An 18,878-nucleotide genomic window follows, 5' to 3' on the forward strand; every position below is an offset into this window, starting at 1 on the left:
TTTTCCAGGAGTGGGTCTTTGGCCAGTGGCTCTGGGAGCAGTAATGGCGCAGCTAGAGGGTTACTATTTCTCGGCTGCGTTAAGCTGTACCTTTCTGGTGTCTTGCCTCCTTTTCTCCGCCTTCAGCCGGGCGCTGCGAGAGCCCTACATGGACGAGATCTTCCACCTGCCTCAGGCACAGCGCTACTGTGAGGGCCATTTCTCCCTTTCCCAGGTGGGGTTCCCAACCTGTCCCCACCCAGGGACCGGCCTGAGAGGGCCCAGCGTCCCCAGGTCCTTCTCCCATTGTTAGACTTAGCTCGCCCCGTTCCACCCTTCCAGCCTCAAAACAGGAAAGAAACTGTTGTTCCTGTTTCTGAGATTCGTGAAATATTTGTTAAATTAATGAATAAACAGCAGATCTGTCTCCCAGGAAGGAATGATCTGGTGGAATACTTAATGGAGAACTGAGCGCCCCTGTTGGCAGCTGACGTTATCTATCTCACTTTGTCTTTCCTTCTCTGGGGATTAAAGGCATTAGGGTGCTCCTTGGAAATATCAGAAAACTTCCCTTTAACTCGCCTGTCAAGCACCTCACAATGCATTTTAGGGATGGGATAAGGTGGACTGGAGGGATCTTCAGCTACCAAAAAGTAACAATTTACAATCACAAATTCCTTCCCTGGGTGTTTTTAGTGAACTGTTACCTGGATAAACTGGCAACCAGTCAAGTCATATCATTTTTTAATATATATTTGACTGTGCAAGTATATACATAATAAACATCAAAATAAACATCCTCTGCTTTTCTGGTGACACAATATAGGGTACTGGCTGGAAATAGGAAGCCTATTTTAGAGAAAGACCTGATCATAAATCACAGTGCTGTGATTTACTAGTTCTGTGATGTTGGAAGTGTTCTGAGTTTCAGAAATTCGGGTTACTCATCTGCAAAATGACAATAATAATCTCTACTACAGAGCATGCTGTAAGGTTAATACAGAGGGTTTGGCACAATTTCTGGCTCAGTTCCTATTAGCTGTCATTATGGAGCCTGTAGCCCAAATGTTTTCCTAAACTTAAAAGTCCCAACCAATGTTTCCATGCTTTTTAAAACTGGAGCGTTTGCAGTTTAGTTACTGAAATAAAGTCTTTCTCAAGAAAATTTCTTGGAAAATAGAAATCGATTTTAAGTTGTTATTTATTGGTTGCTGCCACCTCAACAATCACTAAGCAGGTCCAGGGGTAAAAAATAAGAAAAACTAGGCCTGTTCTGCTAAGGACTGACTGAATCTCGTCATAGAATAACTTCTCAAAATTTCTGATTGTGGCTGGAGATGAGACTTGGGCTTGACATGTTTGTATCTGCCTTGTTTGTATTACCTCTTGCTTTGACTTTATTTTCTTTCATTTTAAAGTGGGATCCCATGATTACTACATTACCTGGCTTATACCTGGTGTCAGTTGGAGTGGTCAAACCTGCCAGTTGGATCTTTGGATGGTCTGAACATGTTGTCTGCTCCATTGGTATGCTCAGATTTGTTAATCTTCTCTTCAGTGTTGGCAACTTCTATTTACTGTATTTGCTTTTCCGCAAGGTACAACCCAGAAACAAGGTATGTTTCAAAATACTTAAGTACAAGTTTATGCATAGTCAGGTCCACAATTACGATGAATTTGTTTGAGGAGATTTGGTGTAACACTTTGTATTTTTGTATATTTTGTAAAGGTAAATTTAAATCCTCCATCTCCATTTTAGAAAAAATTTGTATTTAAATACTTGAATAACTTATTTGTAAAATCTAAAGTAAATATTTGTTAAGTGAATCAAGCCAGTTCAATAAATACCCGCTGAGTTTATTACATGTACTAGGCACTGGGGCTACAGAGATAAATGAGACAGCTTTTTACTTCTAAAACTTAGGGAAAACAGACTTTACCTGAGGAATTTTGATGTGGTAACAGTGCAGGCCTTGGAGGTAGATTGCCTGGGTTAGAATTCTCTCCCTGCCACTTACCAGTTTTGTTACCTTGGGCAGGTTACCCCTTAGTGGTTCCATATCTTCATCTATTAAATAAGAATAATAATAGGATCTGCCATATAGAACTGTTACAGAAGAATAAAGAAGCTTAATAAATGAAAGATGCTTAGAAGAGTGCTGGATATATAGTAAGGACTCAGTAAATATTAACTCTAATAATTATTTTTATCCTTAAGAGATAATTTCAGTAGTATCAATTATGATAGAGTGATAGATACAAGATGCTATGAGGATACAGAAAAGGAGCAGGGAAACACTTACTGCTTTTCTTGGGGAGAGGGGAGTAGGTGGAATTGTAAGTCTTCACAGAGAAGTTGGTACCAGAGTGGAGTCTTTATGAATAGATAGGGCTGTAGGGTGGGGAATTAATCTTGGTGAGACAAACAGCACAAGCAAAGGAAGAAAGGCATTGGACAACAAAGTGCAGGGAATTGGTCTTTGGAATTGCAAGATTAGAAATTAGAGGGATGTAAGGCTAGAGGAGTAGGTCATGAATGCTCTTACATGTCACAGAGAGGACTTTGAACTTCAGTATGTAATGGACAGACCTTAATTTTAATCAAGGAAATGGCATGGTCTGATTTGGTGATTTAGATTAGGTGGAGGATACAATGCAAGATAAGAACACTTTAAAATTCTGAAATAATAGCACAGCTAGTGCTCGACTTACGACCACAATGGGTTCTGACAGACCGGTCATGACACAATTTGGTCGTAAGTTGAGTAGGCTATATGTACAGTACTGTGAAATGATGTTATAAAAATTTTTAAGTCAGATATTTAAGCCTTCTTGGCAGGCTGAGGTGTAGACAAAGGCAATTTCCTCTTGGTAGACATCTTGGGAGGGGTTTGATGAAAAATATCTAAGACACAAAACACAAATTGCTGTACCGAGTCTGGGATAACAGTTGAAATGGTGCACGCGGAGATGGTAGTGCTGCCAGAGGCTGGTCCGCACTGTTGTACACCCAGCTGGGCAACGTTTGCGCTGCCAGATGCGGAGCAGTCGTGTCTAGCGATTGTGGTCGTAAAGTCGAATGGTCATAAGTTGCATAGGTCGTAAGTCGATCAATACCTGTATGTCAGAAAGGCCAAAAGAAGATATATAACTTTAGACTGGCTCACTATTTTCAGAAAAATACCTGTTATTTCAGCATAAAAATGTCATCATGAAAAATTTAAGTCTGGGTATGATAGTATGAATACTATATGCATGTTTACATTCTCCCTTGTATAGAGTTATGAAGGATATCCTTAAAGGAAAATGGTGATTATGGTTAAGTGAATCCTTATTGAAGGCACTAAAACGTAAGCTCAGGGAAATGGAGCCACCAGCATTGTGTCCTGTTTATTTCTGTAGTCCCCGTAGAACTTAGTCAGTATCTTGCACTCAATAACTTCTTAAGTAATCATTGCCTGATTCAAATTGTGTTAAGCTGTGGAAGCTTTGGCATACACATGGTCTCCAAACTGATAGGTATAAATAAAAAGTACCAGGAAGTGTTCTTACAAATGTATGTTGTGTTTTTGTAAAGCCAGAAATAAGAGTCATATTGGTTAATTTTATTTAAACGAGGTTTGAGTAGTTTTTTAATAAGTCTTTTCACTAGGTAAGCAGAAATAGCATTTTTTTAATCATGAAAATAATTTTATCTGTGTGTTTTCTTCCTCCAAGGCTGCCTCAAGTATCCAGAGAGTCTTGTCAACATTAACGCTGGCAGTATTTCCAACACTTTATTTTTTTAACTTCCTTTATTATACAGAAGTGGGATCTATGTTTTTCACTCTTTTTGCGTATTTGATGTGTCTTTATGGAAATCATAAAACTTCAGCCTTGCTTGGATTTTGTGGCTTCATGTTTCGGCAAACAAATATCATCTGGGCTGTCTTCTGTGCAGGAAATGTCATTGCACAAAAGTTAACTGAGGCTTGGAAAACTGAGCTACAAAAGAAGGAAAATAGACTTCCACCTATTAAAGGACCATTTGCAGAATTCCGAAAAATTCTTCAGTTTCTTTTGGCTTATTCTATGTCCTTCAAAAACTTGAGTATGCTTTTCCATCTGACTTGGCCATACATCCTTCTGGGATTTCTGTTTTGTGCTTTTGTAGTACTTAACGGTGGAATTGTTATTGGTGATCGGAGTAGTCATGAAGCCTGTCTTCATTTTCCTCAGCTATTCTACTTTTTTTCATTTACTCTCTTTTTTTCCTTTCCTCATCTCCTGTCTCTTAGCAAAATTAAGACTTTTCTTTCCTTAGTTTGGAAACGTAGAATTCTGTTTTTTGTGGTTACCTTAGTCTCTGTGTTTTTAGTTTGGAAATTCACCTATGCTCATAAATACTTGCTAGCAGACAATAGACATTATACATTCTATGTGTGGAAAAGAGTTTTTCAAAGATATGAAATTGTGAAATATTTGTTAGTTCCAGCCTATATATTTGCTGGTTGGAGTATAGTTGACTCATTGAAATCAAAGTCAATTTTTTGGAATTTAATGTTTTTCGTATGTTTGTTCATTGTTATAGTTCCTCAGAAACTGCTGGAATTTCGCTACTTTATTTTACCTTATGTCATTTATAGGCTTAATGTACCTCTGCCTCCCACATCCAGACTCATTTGTGAACTGAGTTGCTATGCAATTGTTAATTTCATAACTTTTTACATCTTTCTGAACAAGACTTTTCAGTGGCCAAATAGTCAGGACATTCAAAGGTTTATGTGGTAATATCAGTGATATTTTGAACTGTAGAAGTGGACTTAATAATTAGACCATTTCTGCAATGAACAACTGAATGGATAGAAATTGTAAACTTTCTTTCTGGTACAACGGTGATTACATTAGATGTGTTTATATATGTTTTAAACAAATGTAAGAAAATAAGTGGCAGAGCACTGAGAGACCTTAAGACCTGCTTGAAAAGCCTGAATAATGGGAAAATAAAATTGTTTTCATTTATCTCATATTTCTCTAATAATGTTGACCCCTCAAAAAGCTTGGGACTGTTTTGTATGTACAAATTTATTAAAACTGGGTATGCTTCATATTACTGGAATTAATTTATTCTCTCCAGAGAGAAATACTAGGTTGATGCAAAAGTAATTGTGGTTTTTGCCATTGAAAGTAATGGCAAAACCACAATTACTTTTGCACCAACCTAATAACAAAGTATTAGCAGATATTTAACAAATTGTCAGGTGATTATCTTGATTGAAAAGTTGCTTAACATTTCAGTAAATATAATTTGAAATCTAAGTCAAAATAGACATGCATAGATAGTAAATAATAGAAACTCATATATGTCTATGTAGGCATCAAATTGTTGGTTATTGTTTAAAATCTAGAAATGACGAAGCTCTTTCACTAATTCCTACTATGAAATGTATGATGGTCAAAGACAAATGGTATTGATAATACCTTTGAAAAGGGGTTTTCTTTCTGAAATACATATTGTTTTAGCTTCCCATGGCTCTCATAACAAATGACCACAAACTTGGTTGCTTACAACAATTTTCCTCACAGTCTGGAGGCCAGAAGTCTGAAATCAAAGTGTCAGCAGTGTTGGTTTCTTCTGGAGGCTCTAAGGAAGAATCCATTTCATGTCTCTCTCCTAATATCTTGTGGCTGTCTGCAATTCTTGGAGTTAACTTGGCTTATGGACAAATCTTGTCCAAGGATTGCAGACGGCAGTCTTCACTCTCGTCTCTGCCTCTGTGTTCACATGGGCTTTCTGTCTTTTCTTTATTACCTTTTAAAGGCTGTCTTTGAATCGAGGGCCCACCTTAATCTCGGATGATTGTGTGGAGATCCTTAATTATGTGTACAAAGACCCATGTTCCAAGTAAGTTCGTATTCACAGGTTCTGAGTAGACATGTCTTTTCACGGGATACTTTTAAAAGACATTTTAGGATAATCCTCATATGATTGTTAAGAGACTATCTTTTTATATGTTTAAATGATATATCAACAAATTATAGTTGTATATACTTACGAGGTACAAAGTGGTATTACAATTTCTGAATATAATGTGGGATGGTTAAATAAAGCTAATTAACCTATCCGTCACCTAAAATATTTGACATATTTTGTGATGAAAACATTTGAAATTTACTCTCAACAGTGTTGAAATGTACAGTGCTTAATTATTAGCTGTATTCACCATGTTTTGTAATAGTTCTAAAAAAAAATTCAAACATATTTCTTCTATCTAATTGAGACTTTGTATCTTTTGATTATCATCTCCCCATTCCCATTTCTCTGGCCTCTAGTAACCATCATTCCTCTCTCTACTTTTATGAGTTTAATTGCTTTAGATTACACAAATAAGTGAGATCATGTGGTTGCCTTTTTTGTTTATGGCTTATTTCACTTACCATAATGTCCTCCAAGTTCATTCATATTGTTGCAAATTACACAATTTCTACCTTTTTAAAGGTAGACATTTAAAGGCTGAGTAGTATTTTATTATGTATTTGTATATATGTGTGTATACATGCCATATTTTCTTTATCCATTCATCCATTGATGGACACTTACATTGAATAACTTGGTTATTATGACTTGATTGCAATGAACATGGAGTACAGACTTCTCTTTGACATATGGATTTCAAATATTCTGGATAAATGCCCAGAAGTGGGACTGTTGGATCAGGAGATAATAGCTTAGCTGATATCTTTTAAATAACTCTCAGTATCTTTACTGAGAGGTTAAAAAATAAATGACTTTTGAGGTAATATAAAGCTAAAGGGGACTAGTGTTTGATTCCAGTATTTAAAAAAAAAAAAAAAAAAGTTAGAATTGAAAGAAAGTTGAGAATTCATTTGCTCTGACCTTATATTGTAGTAAGGGAACAACTGCTAGGATAGGATTATTTTGTGTTACTTTTTGAATTTTGTGTTTATTGGTGTATTTCTGTGAAATTCTAAACATATATTATCATTAGGTAGCGTTAATAAGATTCAGGTATGCTGTGTATTTTGTTGCATTTATGTTTTCCATTAGTGACTAGTCAGAAATCTTGAACTGCATCTGACTATGTATTTAAATGTTTGGAAATACAGTATCTCTCAGTTTAAATATAGTATCTCATTTTGGCAAGATAAATTATTTTAACTGACTTTTTCTTTGTCTTCTTAGAGTTATTTCTGAAATGTGCATAGCCAGTCATAAAATACCTTAGTGTAAACAGCCTAATATAATTTATTTCCAATCAATAAATAGCTTAATAAAATGTATTTCTAGTTTGAACTTAATTGCCATTGGCTTGATATTATTTTCCTTAGAATTGTTGGAAGAGAGGAGAGGAGAAGGGATCTATTTGTACCACCTAAATAAATACCACTGTTATTTTGGACTCACTTTTAAATAAAATATTTATTCATATGAAGAAATAAATTTTGTGTTTATTAGGTTAGCAATAATATATGATCTTTGAAGTAATTGGAATTTCATTAAAAAGTGAAGCAAGTAAGAATTGTGATATAAGTATGAAAAAATTTTTAATGAAAATTTTAGTATGACTTAGGAACCATGGGCTTGTAGATAAAACATTTAACATGGGGGTTAAGATTTTCATACTTGGTTGTGGCTCTGGGATCAATAAGGCAAATGGTTTAGTCTTTAGTCCTTATTTCAAAGGAGAATAGTATTTGTCCTAACTCTAGTCAGTATCTGGTTGTTATGTGTATAACCTTATTTTAAAAATGATTCATCCCTGCCATATATTCATAATATTTATATGTCATATGATAAATAGTGAGTAAATATACACTGAATTAAGTTTTCATATAGAGCGAAGTGAATAGAAAAAATATCCTATATAACCGTAGCTAATTATAGAGAGTAAATCATGTTTCATAGTCAGAGTCATCCTAAACATTTTTCTGGGTAATTTTCTGACCCAGTGTTAAATTTTTTTTTTTGCTTTAGTGCAAGCTTGTTCAACCCACAGGCCAAATGTTGCCCAGGACAGATTTGAATGCATCCCAACACAAATTTGTAAACTTTCTGTAATGAGTTTTTTTCGTGATTTTTGTGTGTTTGTTTTTTTGCTCATCAGCTATCGTTAGTGTTAGTGTATTTTATGTGTGGCCCAAGACAATTCTTCTAATGTGGCTCAGGGAAGCCAAAAGATTAGGCATCCCTGCTAGCATTTAATGCTTATACGGTTATTTACTTGTAAATATGTTTCTTTGATAGGATATGATTTCAACATAATTAATGTTTATTTAAAATAAGAAAAAAAACCTTCAACCAGTAACAGATTATAAGACTTTAAAGGGTAGGTTTCTTTAATATGGTATAGTTTCAAAATATTTGCTTTTTATTTAAAATAAGAAAAATCAATAACTTTCAACCAATAACAGGTTAAAGACTTGAAAGCAAAAAGAAATTTCAACTAATTACAAATACTTTGTTTTATTTAGTTGGGCTACATTTTACTACTCTAGGAATAGCTGTTAGTTATCTTTTATATAGGGTATTTTTATGTGTTTAATGTTGACAACAAACATTTCCAACACACAAAAACTTGCATAACTGAAAAAATTATATTAAAAATAGATAGATGAGGATATATTTTTGACATATATCCATGAGCCAACACTAAATCATTTGAGATTTGAAAGTTTTTTCTAGGGTAAGACATTTTGTCACAATATAATATCTGTATATTATGCTTTTTTTAAGAGAGAAATTTTTGATGAATTTAATGTTAATTAAATTTTAGCTCAGCCTATCACTGTCAAACCAAAAGAATAGTATTTTTCCAACAAGTAAAAGAAAATACCTGTGTATGTATTCATATATAAAAATTTGTATATATGTAATATATGCACAAATATATATATATATATATATATATATATATATAATTTCTTTCTTTCTTTTTTTTTTTTTTGTAAGAATAGAGACAGGGTCTCACTATGTTGTATAGGCTGGTCTCAAACTCCTGGCCTCAAGTGATCCTCCCACCTTGGCCTTCCAGAGTGCTAGGATTTACAGGCATGAGCCACTGTGCCCAGCATCCAACAAGAAAAATATTAAATGTATTTTTATTTCTCAGTGAAACTTGATCAGTTCACTTTTGTTGAACCATATATGTGTGTATATGGCACATAGAAGATGAAAAAGAAAGGTAGGAAAAGTAATAATAATGATAGGCTGCTATCATTCACTGAACACTTACAATGCTTTAGGCATTATACTGGCTCATTTGCAAATATTGTCTCATTTGATGCTACATTTATATTTTTATGAGGTAGATGTTGATTTTTATTTCACTGCTGAAGAAACTAAACGTCAGGCAGATCAAGTGACTTGCCCAAATTCTACAGTCACCAAATGAACGTAGATTGATATGACTCCCAAGCCTGTGAGTTTCTATCATATTCTGCCTTATTATGAAAAGTTTATAAAAACTTTTTATTATTTTTTAATTGAAGTAGAATATGGAGAGAGAGGTGATAATCTATGTTTGCCATCTGCATTATCCAGACCATTCATGGCATGTTATTTTTGTACTGGATATAGTCATTTTTTAAAATGCTACAAACTGTTAAGCATGAACAGCATAACTCCTTATAATTTTGTTGTAAGATAAATAGCTAAAATTATGTGGGATGTTTAATTTGGATGAGCAGAGACTCTAAAACTTGATAAGCTCTCCTAAAGAATAATTATTTGAAAGATCGGACTTAATTTTTTTGCCTGAAGTGTAAATCAGAGGTCAACAATTAGATTTCAAATCATGAAAACCATACATTTTCTAATTGTTTAGTCTTTTTAGAGAAATAAACCCAGGAAAAAGTAAGAGTCTTATTCATTGTATATAAGATTTCTGTTTATTAAAGATGCTTAAGAAGAGTTGGATAACAAGTAGGTAAAATGCCTTTTAAAGGTCTGACATCTTTAAAGCTCTGTGATTTTTAAATTCTTAATTTTGTTACAGCTAATTAATTGCTGAGTCATGGTCAAGTATTTCTGGTGACTTGCATGCTATCTTTGGTATGTTTTAAGTTTCTAAACCAAAACTACTATTTAACTCTATGACCTTGTTTTAGAAACACATTTGAGATATACAAGTTAGTAAAAGGTATTTTAGCTATGATATATTGGAGCACTGGCAATATAGCCTTTAACTTATTTCCTATTTTTATCCCTCTGTATCAGTGAAAGGAATGTACTTCCATTTGAAAACTATCTGTTAAAATTTTTAATGTGGTGTCCACTACATGGAGATAACTGTGCTACATTTTCAAGTGTTGTAATTAAGCTACTATTAGTCTGAATTAAACTCTTTTATAGTGTTTTATTGTTTTTAACCACAAAGATTTATCATCATTTATATCTATTTATCATAATGTTATTCAAATGCTTCCTGGATTGTATGAAGCTAAGGTAAATGTAAAAAAAAAAAAAAAAAACCCTCATTTTTGTGTCTTATAATCATATATTAGGTGATTTAACCTAATACATCTTCCCATAGAATATAGTCAGGATCTTTTCATATGGCATACTTCCTTCATATGACATAGTCAGAATCTTTTCCCACAAATAATGAGTGATGATGTATCATTTGAAAACTCGTATAACATTGTATCAGCCTCTGTTTCAAAGTGATTTACCATGTTACTCTCATAACAACTCTATGTGATCAGTACTGTACACATGGAGAAACTTAGTAAAGAGACATGAAGTATTTTTCCCAAGATTACAAAATAACTGGCTGAGCTGGGATTCATAACCAGGCAGTCTGACTCCAAAATCCATATTCTTAACTCTCTTGATATGGTGGAGAAAGGAATGAAGTCTACCTTGAAATTCATGGCATTTTAGAAAGAAATCCATGGCATTTTAGAAAGAAATTCGTGGCATTGTCACAAATAATGTGATTATACTTCCTAGTTTTGTAGGTCAGAAAAATGAAGTCTACACTTGCCTCTTCTACAGGGAGATAAACTCTTATCTTCCATTGTGTCTTTCATTTCTGTTTTTGTCATCATACCTCAAATTGATATGTGTTGTAAATATGAATTTAAGGAAGTAAAAACAAAATAACTCAGGTCTGGAGCCTTCAGCCATATTAATATACATTGAAGTAAAGACCTTTGTTTTAATAAGAATGACTCCAATTACTAAATGGAGAAATAGTTGTTTGAAAATTAATATTTAGTTTCTCAAGAGACATTCCTATTTGGAAGCAAATTTTGGTTAAACATGACATACTTTCGATTATTGAAAAATTCTGGGTGGAATAACAATCTCTTATTTTTTAGAATATGAATATATGTTTTATATGGTTTTAAGTTATGTATTTTATTAGAAGATACTGTTCTCTAAAATGGAAATGTTTGCTTGACTTCTAAAACTCATTTGTGAGTTTATGTCATTTAAAACTGCTTTTTCAGTCAACTTATTGTTTATAAAAAAGTTTGTTCAAATAGCATGCTTTTATTTCGTCTGTAAATTAATTCATGTTTGATAATATTCTATAATGTATTGTGTCTACTTAACACATTTTCTTATATTAAACTGAGTGTTAGAAGATTTTTATTTCCCTCACACTGTCCCGCTAGCCATTTTCCCCTGTCTACCGCCTACCTAATCCTAAGCAAGCTTTATTAGTCATTTTAAAATGGAACTGAATTTTTTTTTTTTTTTGAGACGGAGTTTCGCTCTTGTTACCCAGGCTGGAGTGCAATGGCGCGATCTCGGTTCACCGCAACCTCTGCCTCCTGGGTTCAGGCAATTCTCCTGCTCAGCCTCCTGAGTAGCTGGGATTACAGGCACGCGCCACCATGCCCAGCTAATCTTTTTGTATTTTTAGTAGAGACAGGGTTTCACCATGTTGACCAGGATGGTCTCGATCTCTTGACCTTGTGATCCACCCACCTTGGCCTCCCAAAGTGCTGGGATTACAGGCTTGAGCCACCACACCCGGCCCTAATTTTTCTATTTTTAGTAGAGACAGGGTTTCACCTTGTTGACCAAGATGTTCTTGATCTCTTGACCTCGTGATCCACCTGCCTCAGCCTCCCAAAGTGCTGGAATTATAGGCTTGAGCCACCGTGCCCGGCCAAGCCGAATCTTTTTAAATACTCATGATGTGTGCTCATAACTAGCCTGGTTGTCTGCATAATTTTCCTTGTATTCTAATAATAATAGAAAGCAGTTAAATTACTGGCTGATCATTTTTAACTTGTGAAGGCATGAGTTTCTTTGTTAGGCTAGGTCTGTGGAAAGCTCAGAGTATTTACCAAAAGCATCTAACTTGGCAGGGTTCAAACCCCAGAGTTTGGGTTTTGTGGTGCAAAAAGAAAGTGATCCCCCTCTATGTTTGCAGACTTCCAGCTCTTACTTTCCACTGGGCGTCTTAGAGTTTCTTTCATCATAGGCAGCTCAGAGGTCAGCCCAGGACTTGTACACAGATTTTGGAATTCCCTTCTTCTGTGACACCCTCTTTTCTGAGATTTCTTCTAACGTATAGCCACTCTAGCAGTCCTAAATTTTGTTGTCTCACACCTCAAACCAATCATATTGCATGTTTCTAAGTAGGGTGTGCCCTCTGGGGAAAAGCCATATAAACATGGATCTCACCCAATGAGATCTTTCTCACCCAATAAGTCCATCCAGTCTCTGCCTTCCTTTGTTTACTTTTCAGTGTTTCCAAAAGGATGTTTTTCCCTTTTTAAATGAGTCAATCTACTGGAAAGCTAATATAATAAAGCCTCCTCTGCCATGTCCTACCTAGGAACCTTGTCTTGATTGTAGTTAGCCTGTATTATGTGTGGCCTTTCTGTTTATTAGATAAGGAAGTTGTGGGTGTTACTTTTGGTTTTGAGAAACTAAAAGGGAGAGTTCCTGCCAATAGTTTTGTGGAAAGAGTAAATCTTTTTAATATAGACTTCTGCGTTAGTCCATTCTCATGCTGCTAATAAAGACATACCCAAGACTGGGTAATTTATAAAGGAAAGAGGTTTAACTGACTCACAGTTTCACATGGCTGAGGAGGCCTCACAGTCAGGGCAGAAGGTGAAGGAGGAGCAAAGTCACATTTTACATTGTGGCAGGCAAAGAGTTTATCCGGGACAACTCCCACTTACAAAACAATCAGCTCTTGTGAGACTTACTTACTACCAGGAGAATAGTATGGGAAAGACCTGCCCCCATGATTCAGTTACCTCCCATTGGGTCCTTTCCACAACACCTGGGAATAATGGGAGCTATAATTCAAGATGAGATTTGGGTGGGGACACAGCCAAACCATATCAACTTCTAATATGGTCCTTAACAAAGTCTGTCATAGTATTTGTAATGACATGCAATGACTACTTGAGGGCACCTTGTGTGAAAAAAATGGTATCAAAGAACACAAAAGTGACCTACTCCAGACAAGAACTCGCCGAATAGGGAGCGAACTAATGCAAAGTACAACATAATTATCACTGAGGAGGAATATAGAGCTAGGGTGTTTACACGGGAGTAGAAATCACATCTGGCTGAAGAGACAAAGACGTACTTCATGGAGAGATTCACATTGGAGGTTATGCCTATGGAGACCCCTGGAGACGCTGCAGAAACCATTTCAGGCAGAATAATAGAATGCAAACAAATTACACAGTAAATTTTACCATATGCTTGAGAAATAGTTGGTGACAGTGGCCAACATTTATGAAGTGCTATGTGACAGGTACCAGTCTAAATAGTGAACATGAATTTATTTAAGCCTCATGGAGATGCCTTAAGGCAAATGCGATTATGATACCCATTTTTACTGACGAGGAAAATAAGGCATAGGGAATTGAAACAGTCTACAAACAGGAAATGTGACCCCCTCTTAACCAGGGCACTATACGGATTCCTGCTAAACTTGTATCACCTGATGGCCTGTGCATCAAAAGAACTGAGGCTATTTTTAGGAAGAGAGTAAGAACACTTCTGCTGTATACATTGAGGAGCAAGGAAAGCACGGATCCCACACACAGACCCACAGTTAAGTGGGTGTGGAGAGAAAAATAGTTATTTGAGAGAAGATGGCCAGGTTTCAGTTAAAACCAGAAGAATGGCTCTGTGACACTGGCCCTCCACCCTCCTGTGGATCCTGTTTTAAGTGATGCAGAAGCCAGAGAGAAGGGTGCTCTCCATTAGAAACAAAGAGTTTGGGGGACCTCCCTAAAATATTTGGCCTGAAAAGTTTTGAAGCCAGGAGGAAAGATGCAGTCTTATGAGCTGTAACATGTACCATATCAGTCTTTCTCAGTAAGTACTGTTCTATGGTAATTTTTAGATTTTCTTTGCAACTCTATTACTCTATAATGTCTAGTGAAGGAATCAAATTTAGATGAAGAAACCTAGCCTGACTTAGAATCTTCACTCTGTGTGTGTGTGTGTGTGTGTGTGTGTGTGTGTGTGTGTGTGTGTGTGTGTTTAATGTATACATTGGGTCTTTGGGCCAATTACATTGTAAGGTTTCAGAGGCATAAACAGGCCCTGGGCTGTGGAGAGCCATGGGAGGAAATGATCTAAGTCACTAGTTTTTAGCTGCATCTAGAAATCTGTGTCTTGGTAATAAATTTTGTTTGAAATGTAGGGAAAAGTAACACATTAAAGCTAATTGGTTATTAATATTTTAATAGCATATTAGAATGTCATATTCTAGTCCCTCCAACTCTCCAACCATATCCCCCACACATACCCACATACTGCCTCTCCACACATAAGCACAAGTATTTCTGGGGATGATGTGCATGAGAACTTTTGGGGTATTGCTAGGAAAAGAAGGAAGAGAGTAAGCAGGAAGACTGGAGAGAGAAAGAAATGACTAGAAAAGAGAGGAATCCTTTCTTCACATACCAGTGACTCCATTAAAATAATACCTTATTCAGGAGGCACATTGGAATGAAATACATGTGGAATACTGAAATGAAAAGACAGAAGAATATAATAAGATACGAGTTGAAAGACCATGCTTATCTCCTCGCTTGTACCATAAAATTTTAAAGTGATGTTATTTGGTTGGGGTAACTGATGGGCAATGTTGAAGAGTTTTATGCCACTTTTGTTTTCACAATGAATTGTCCTCAATTTTCCCTCAAGGTGGCAGGCTTGGACATCTTTTCCAGTTATTAGTCTGACAGGAACTTTGTACATTTTACTTACCTTCAGAATGTCACAGATGCTAGTGATTTTTTCATTGTTTCTAAAACATTCATTCTTTGAACATTTTTAGCTTTAAGCAAATATATTTGCTCATTTTTGTCATTGAGCATTTTGAAAGCATGGTTAATAGAAGCTTGAAGCAGATAATCATAGCTGCATTCCATTCCCTGTTATTAAGAATATGTAGCAACCTTCATATTTTTTCTTTTTCTTTTTAATTGGAATACCAGTCAAACCTGGCATTTATAGTTTTTGAAATGTGGAATTTGTTATATATATGTATATATGTTACTTATGTTTGTATATATGTGTATATATATGTATATATGATAGTTATCTATATATATGATATACAGCCTGCCATTCTCTGACAGCTCTGCTATGGAGCAGGTTACTTGATAAGGAAGGAAAGCAAAGTGATTATATTTGGTGTGTAATGTGAGTGACACAGAAGCTAAATTTTTTAAATAGGTTATGGATTTTAGCTTTCTGAAAGAAACTCAACTTGGAAGTTTCTTCAAATCTCCAAATAGTTTTGAGTTACATGTAATGCAACTTGACACCTAGCTTTTGATGTTTGAATTCTGTGTAGCTAGAAAGTCACTATGGATCTTTTCTGTTTTATAATGTATAGTATTATACCGGATCTTTCCTTGTGTTAATTTTTCCTCTTCATTAACATGTGAAAAATTCTGTGAATTATTGATTATCGAATGAGATTTTCTCAGTCTCAAAATACAAATAATGCAATTTGAAAAATTGTAAATTTGTTCACATGTAATCTGAATCTCTAGATATACTCTGCTATTTTTTTTTTAGTAAATTCTGAGTTAAATGTTTATCATTACAATGTCAGAGGATTAATTTAATTTTGTTATTTTCCTAGCCCAGTTTTCTTCCATAGAGAGCAATTTCTTATCAAACTGAAATAATGGTGGAGTTTTTGGAGGAAAGCTAGCTTATTACGAGAAATAATTAACAGGCATCTAAGAAGAAAATTCTAATCAAATTTGGCCTTCATATTTTTTAAGGGTTTTGTAATTTTGGCTTAATGTTTGATAAGGGTAAATTAACCAAGATTAAAACCTTTAAAATGTTCTAATTGATAACATTTTTTAATTATTGAATTAACTTTTCTCTAATAAATAAAGGAGAAATACACTGAATAAAATAAAAACAAATCAACTTTCTCTACACTCTAAATGTTGATAGTCTGTCTTTGTCTAAAATAGTAAGACAGCTATAAATACAGAACACTTGAGCTAGAGTCAGAATACGTGGATTCAAGTCCTGACTCTGCCATTAACATGCTGTGTGAACCTACTAAGGTGAATCTGTTAGGGAAATGAGAAAGGAAAATAAATATGAAAATTATCTGACGGCTGTTAATTGCACACAGTGCAAGGGTTATGCCTGATTTATTTTATATGTCTGAGGCAATATGCCAAATAGTTTTATTAACTTGTATCATAATTTTTGTGTGATGTTAAATAGAGTTAATTAAATTGTTTATTGTCGCCATCTGCAGGAATGTTTTAAAATGGCTTTTTACATTATTTAAAATGTAAGTTCCTTTAACTTGAGAAGACATCGGTTTTGGTTACTTTTTTATATACTTGCTAATTATTACAGTTAATGACCTTGTTGTCTTCCCAAACAATGATGTTTCCATTTGATGTTCTAAAATAAATGTTACATATAGTGCATTATTTAGAATTACATTAGTTGAGCATTTTAACAATGCAAGAAATAAATAAGGGAAGTCGTTGAGAATAGAGAAACGTAAGTTAGGAGAGGATATTTTGCTTCCATCTATATAGTCTCTCCCTGGTGGATCTCAGAACTTATAGCATTAGAATATATAGCAAAGTCTCATGAAGAAGTGAGACTTGGGATAAAACTTGAGTTCAAAATATTTTCTTTTTGGTCTTCTATTTCCTTCCCCACATTCAAAGCCACAGAGGTTCTAATTGGTCTACTCCTATTCCCACTCACAGCACACACAATAGGCTTCTATCTGAGCCATACTAGGACTCACTCAATATAACCCATAAATATTTTCCCGTGACTCAGATGCCAATTGGTGGTCCAAGTAGGTATGGCCAATATAGCAGAATAGGTTACATTAAGAATGTAATTCTCATGTTGTTGCAACTTCATTTAGAAACTATTCTAGCTGCTCTCATGATAAGGAGGTATGAACAAGAGCAATATCCATTGACATATCCAATATAGCAATATGCCATTTTTATGACAACCGGAAACATTTTAATGTAATAAATGCAAGTATGTATGTGTGGTTTTATTTTCTTTATTTTCCCTTATGGCTCCCATACAAATATAATAACTAAACCTATCAATGGTTATGTGCCAAGTACTTGAAGCTCTTCATTTGCTTGTAGCAGTATGTATAACTTAATATACAATGAAAAGAAAAGATATAAAGGGATATATAATTTCAGGAAGCTTTTCATGACATTGCTCTCCTTCTCATAACTGAATTTTTTTCTGTACTTATAGCCATTATCACACCATTCAAGTTACTAACTTACTTATCTGTATTTCCTACTAGACTATAAGCTTCATGAATCCAAGGACTGTGGCTGTCATATTCACAAATACCCAGCATATAAGCATAAAAATTTTCAAGAAAGAGCTTTTGACTGATTGAATGAATGAATATGAATAACTGTGTCCAGGGGGACCAAATTAGAATAATTTTATGTTATTTAAATACAAAACTCTAATCAAATTTAAGTCTGCTAAATTTTAGTCTAGTGACACTCTATGGAATACTTATTTTCTATTCCTTTATCTGAGATTCAACTACCTTAATGCTCAAAGGCCAATATATTTTTCCACTAGAATGCCTTCCTAAAACAAAAAGAGGTGGGAGGCTATGGATTAGAAGAGAGTTAAGATTTAGATCAACCAATGTGTAGACTTTCTATAGCTGTATTTCTTACTAGATTATAAACTTCATGAATCCAAGTGACCATGTTTGGTCACTAACATGACCAAATAATGTCAATTTATTCAATTTTTGCAATATTTATATTATTAATGCTTTTTATTAGTTATGCTTTTAGAATTTACTTGTATTAATATACTTATGAATATTTGTATTAATGTTTTTAATATGTAATATATTATGTATTCCTTTTATATAAATATGTTGGAATATTTATTTAGAAATTTATATATATTTATTTAGACACAACACCTAAAAACAATTAATGTCCTAAATAAACAATGTAATGTTCTAAATAAACATTTTGTAGAAATATATTTTTATGTGCATGCCCATGTGTGCGTGTGTGTGTGTGTGTGTGTGTATGCCAGCTGTAAAAAGAAAATTCTCAACTTTGTATTTTTGATAATTTGAATTATAGTGGTGGTAATTTGCAGTGATATAAAACATTTGACAAACGTCACCAGTGAATGTCTGTCTGATGCTATTTAAAATTAAAATAACACATATTAATATGTACAGAAAAATTAAGACATGAAAAGATATCAAGGCTAAAGGTAAAAAGAATTACTCATTGCAACATCAGCAGTTGCAGCTGGGGCTCATTTCTCTTTTGCCATTTATCCTGTTCAAAACAGAATCCTTTGTCTTGCAATTATATTGATAAATTCTTCAGGCAGTCAGTTCCACAGCTGCTCTCTGAAGATATGTTGGAGCTCTGAG

The 18,878-nt window shown here is 34.4% G+C and overlaps 1 protein-coding gene across 2 annotated transcripts in view; it reads left to right on the plus strand.

Moving 5' to 3' along the window:
* Nucleotides 1-43: 43 nt before the first annotated feature.
* LOC101043301 (ALG10 alpha-1,2-glucosyltransferase) overlaps nt 44-18,878 on the plus strand; it is a 33,407-nt gene continuing 14,572 nt past the window's right edge. The window contains exons 1-3 of one of the 2 annotated variants that reach the window (XM_003926647.3): nt 44-214; nt 1,398-1,595; nt 3,697-18,257. In XM_003926647.3, coding sequence (XP_003926696.2) covers nt 44-214; nt 1,398-1,595; nt 3,697-4,749 — 1,422 coding nt within the window. In that variant the 3' untranslated portion in view covers nt 4,750-18,257. Of the gene's footprint in view, nt 215-1,397; nt 1,596-3,696; nt 18,258-18,878 lie in introns of those variants that run through there. The other variant, XR_012518529.1, reaches the window with a different exon arrangement.

Source organism: Saimiri boliviensis, chromosome 7 (assembly GCF_048565385.1).
Source record: "Saimiri boliviensis isolate mSaiBol1 chromosome 7, mSaiBol1.pri, whole genome shotgun sequence".
NCBI lineage: Eukaryota > Metazoa > Chordata > Mammalia > Primates > Cebidae > Saimiri > Saimiri boliviensis.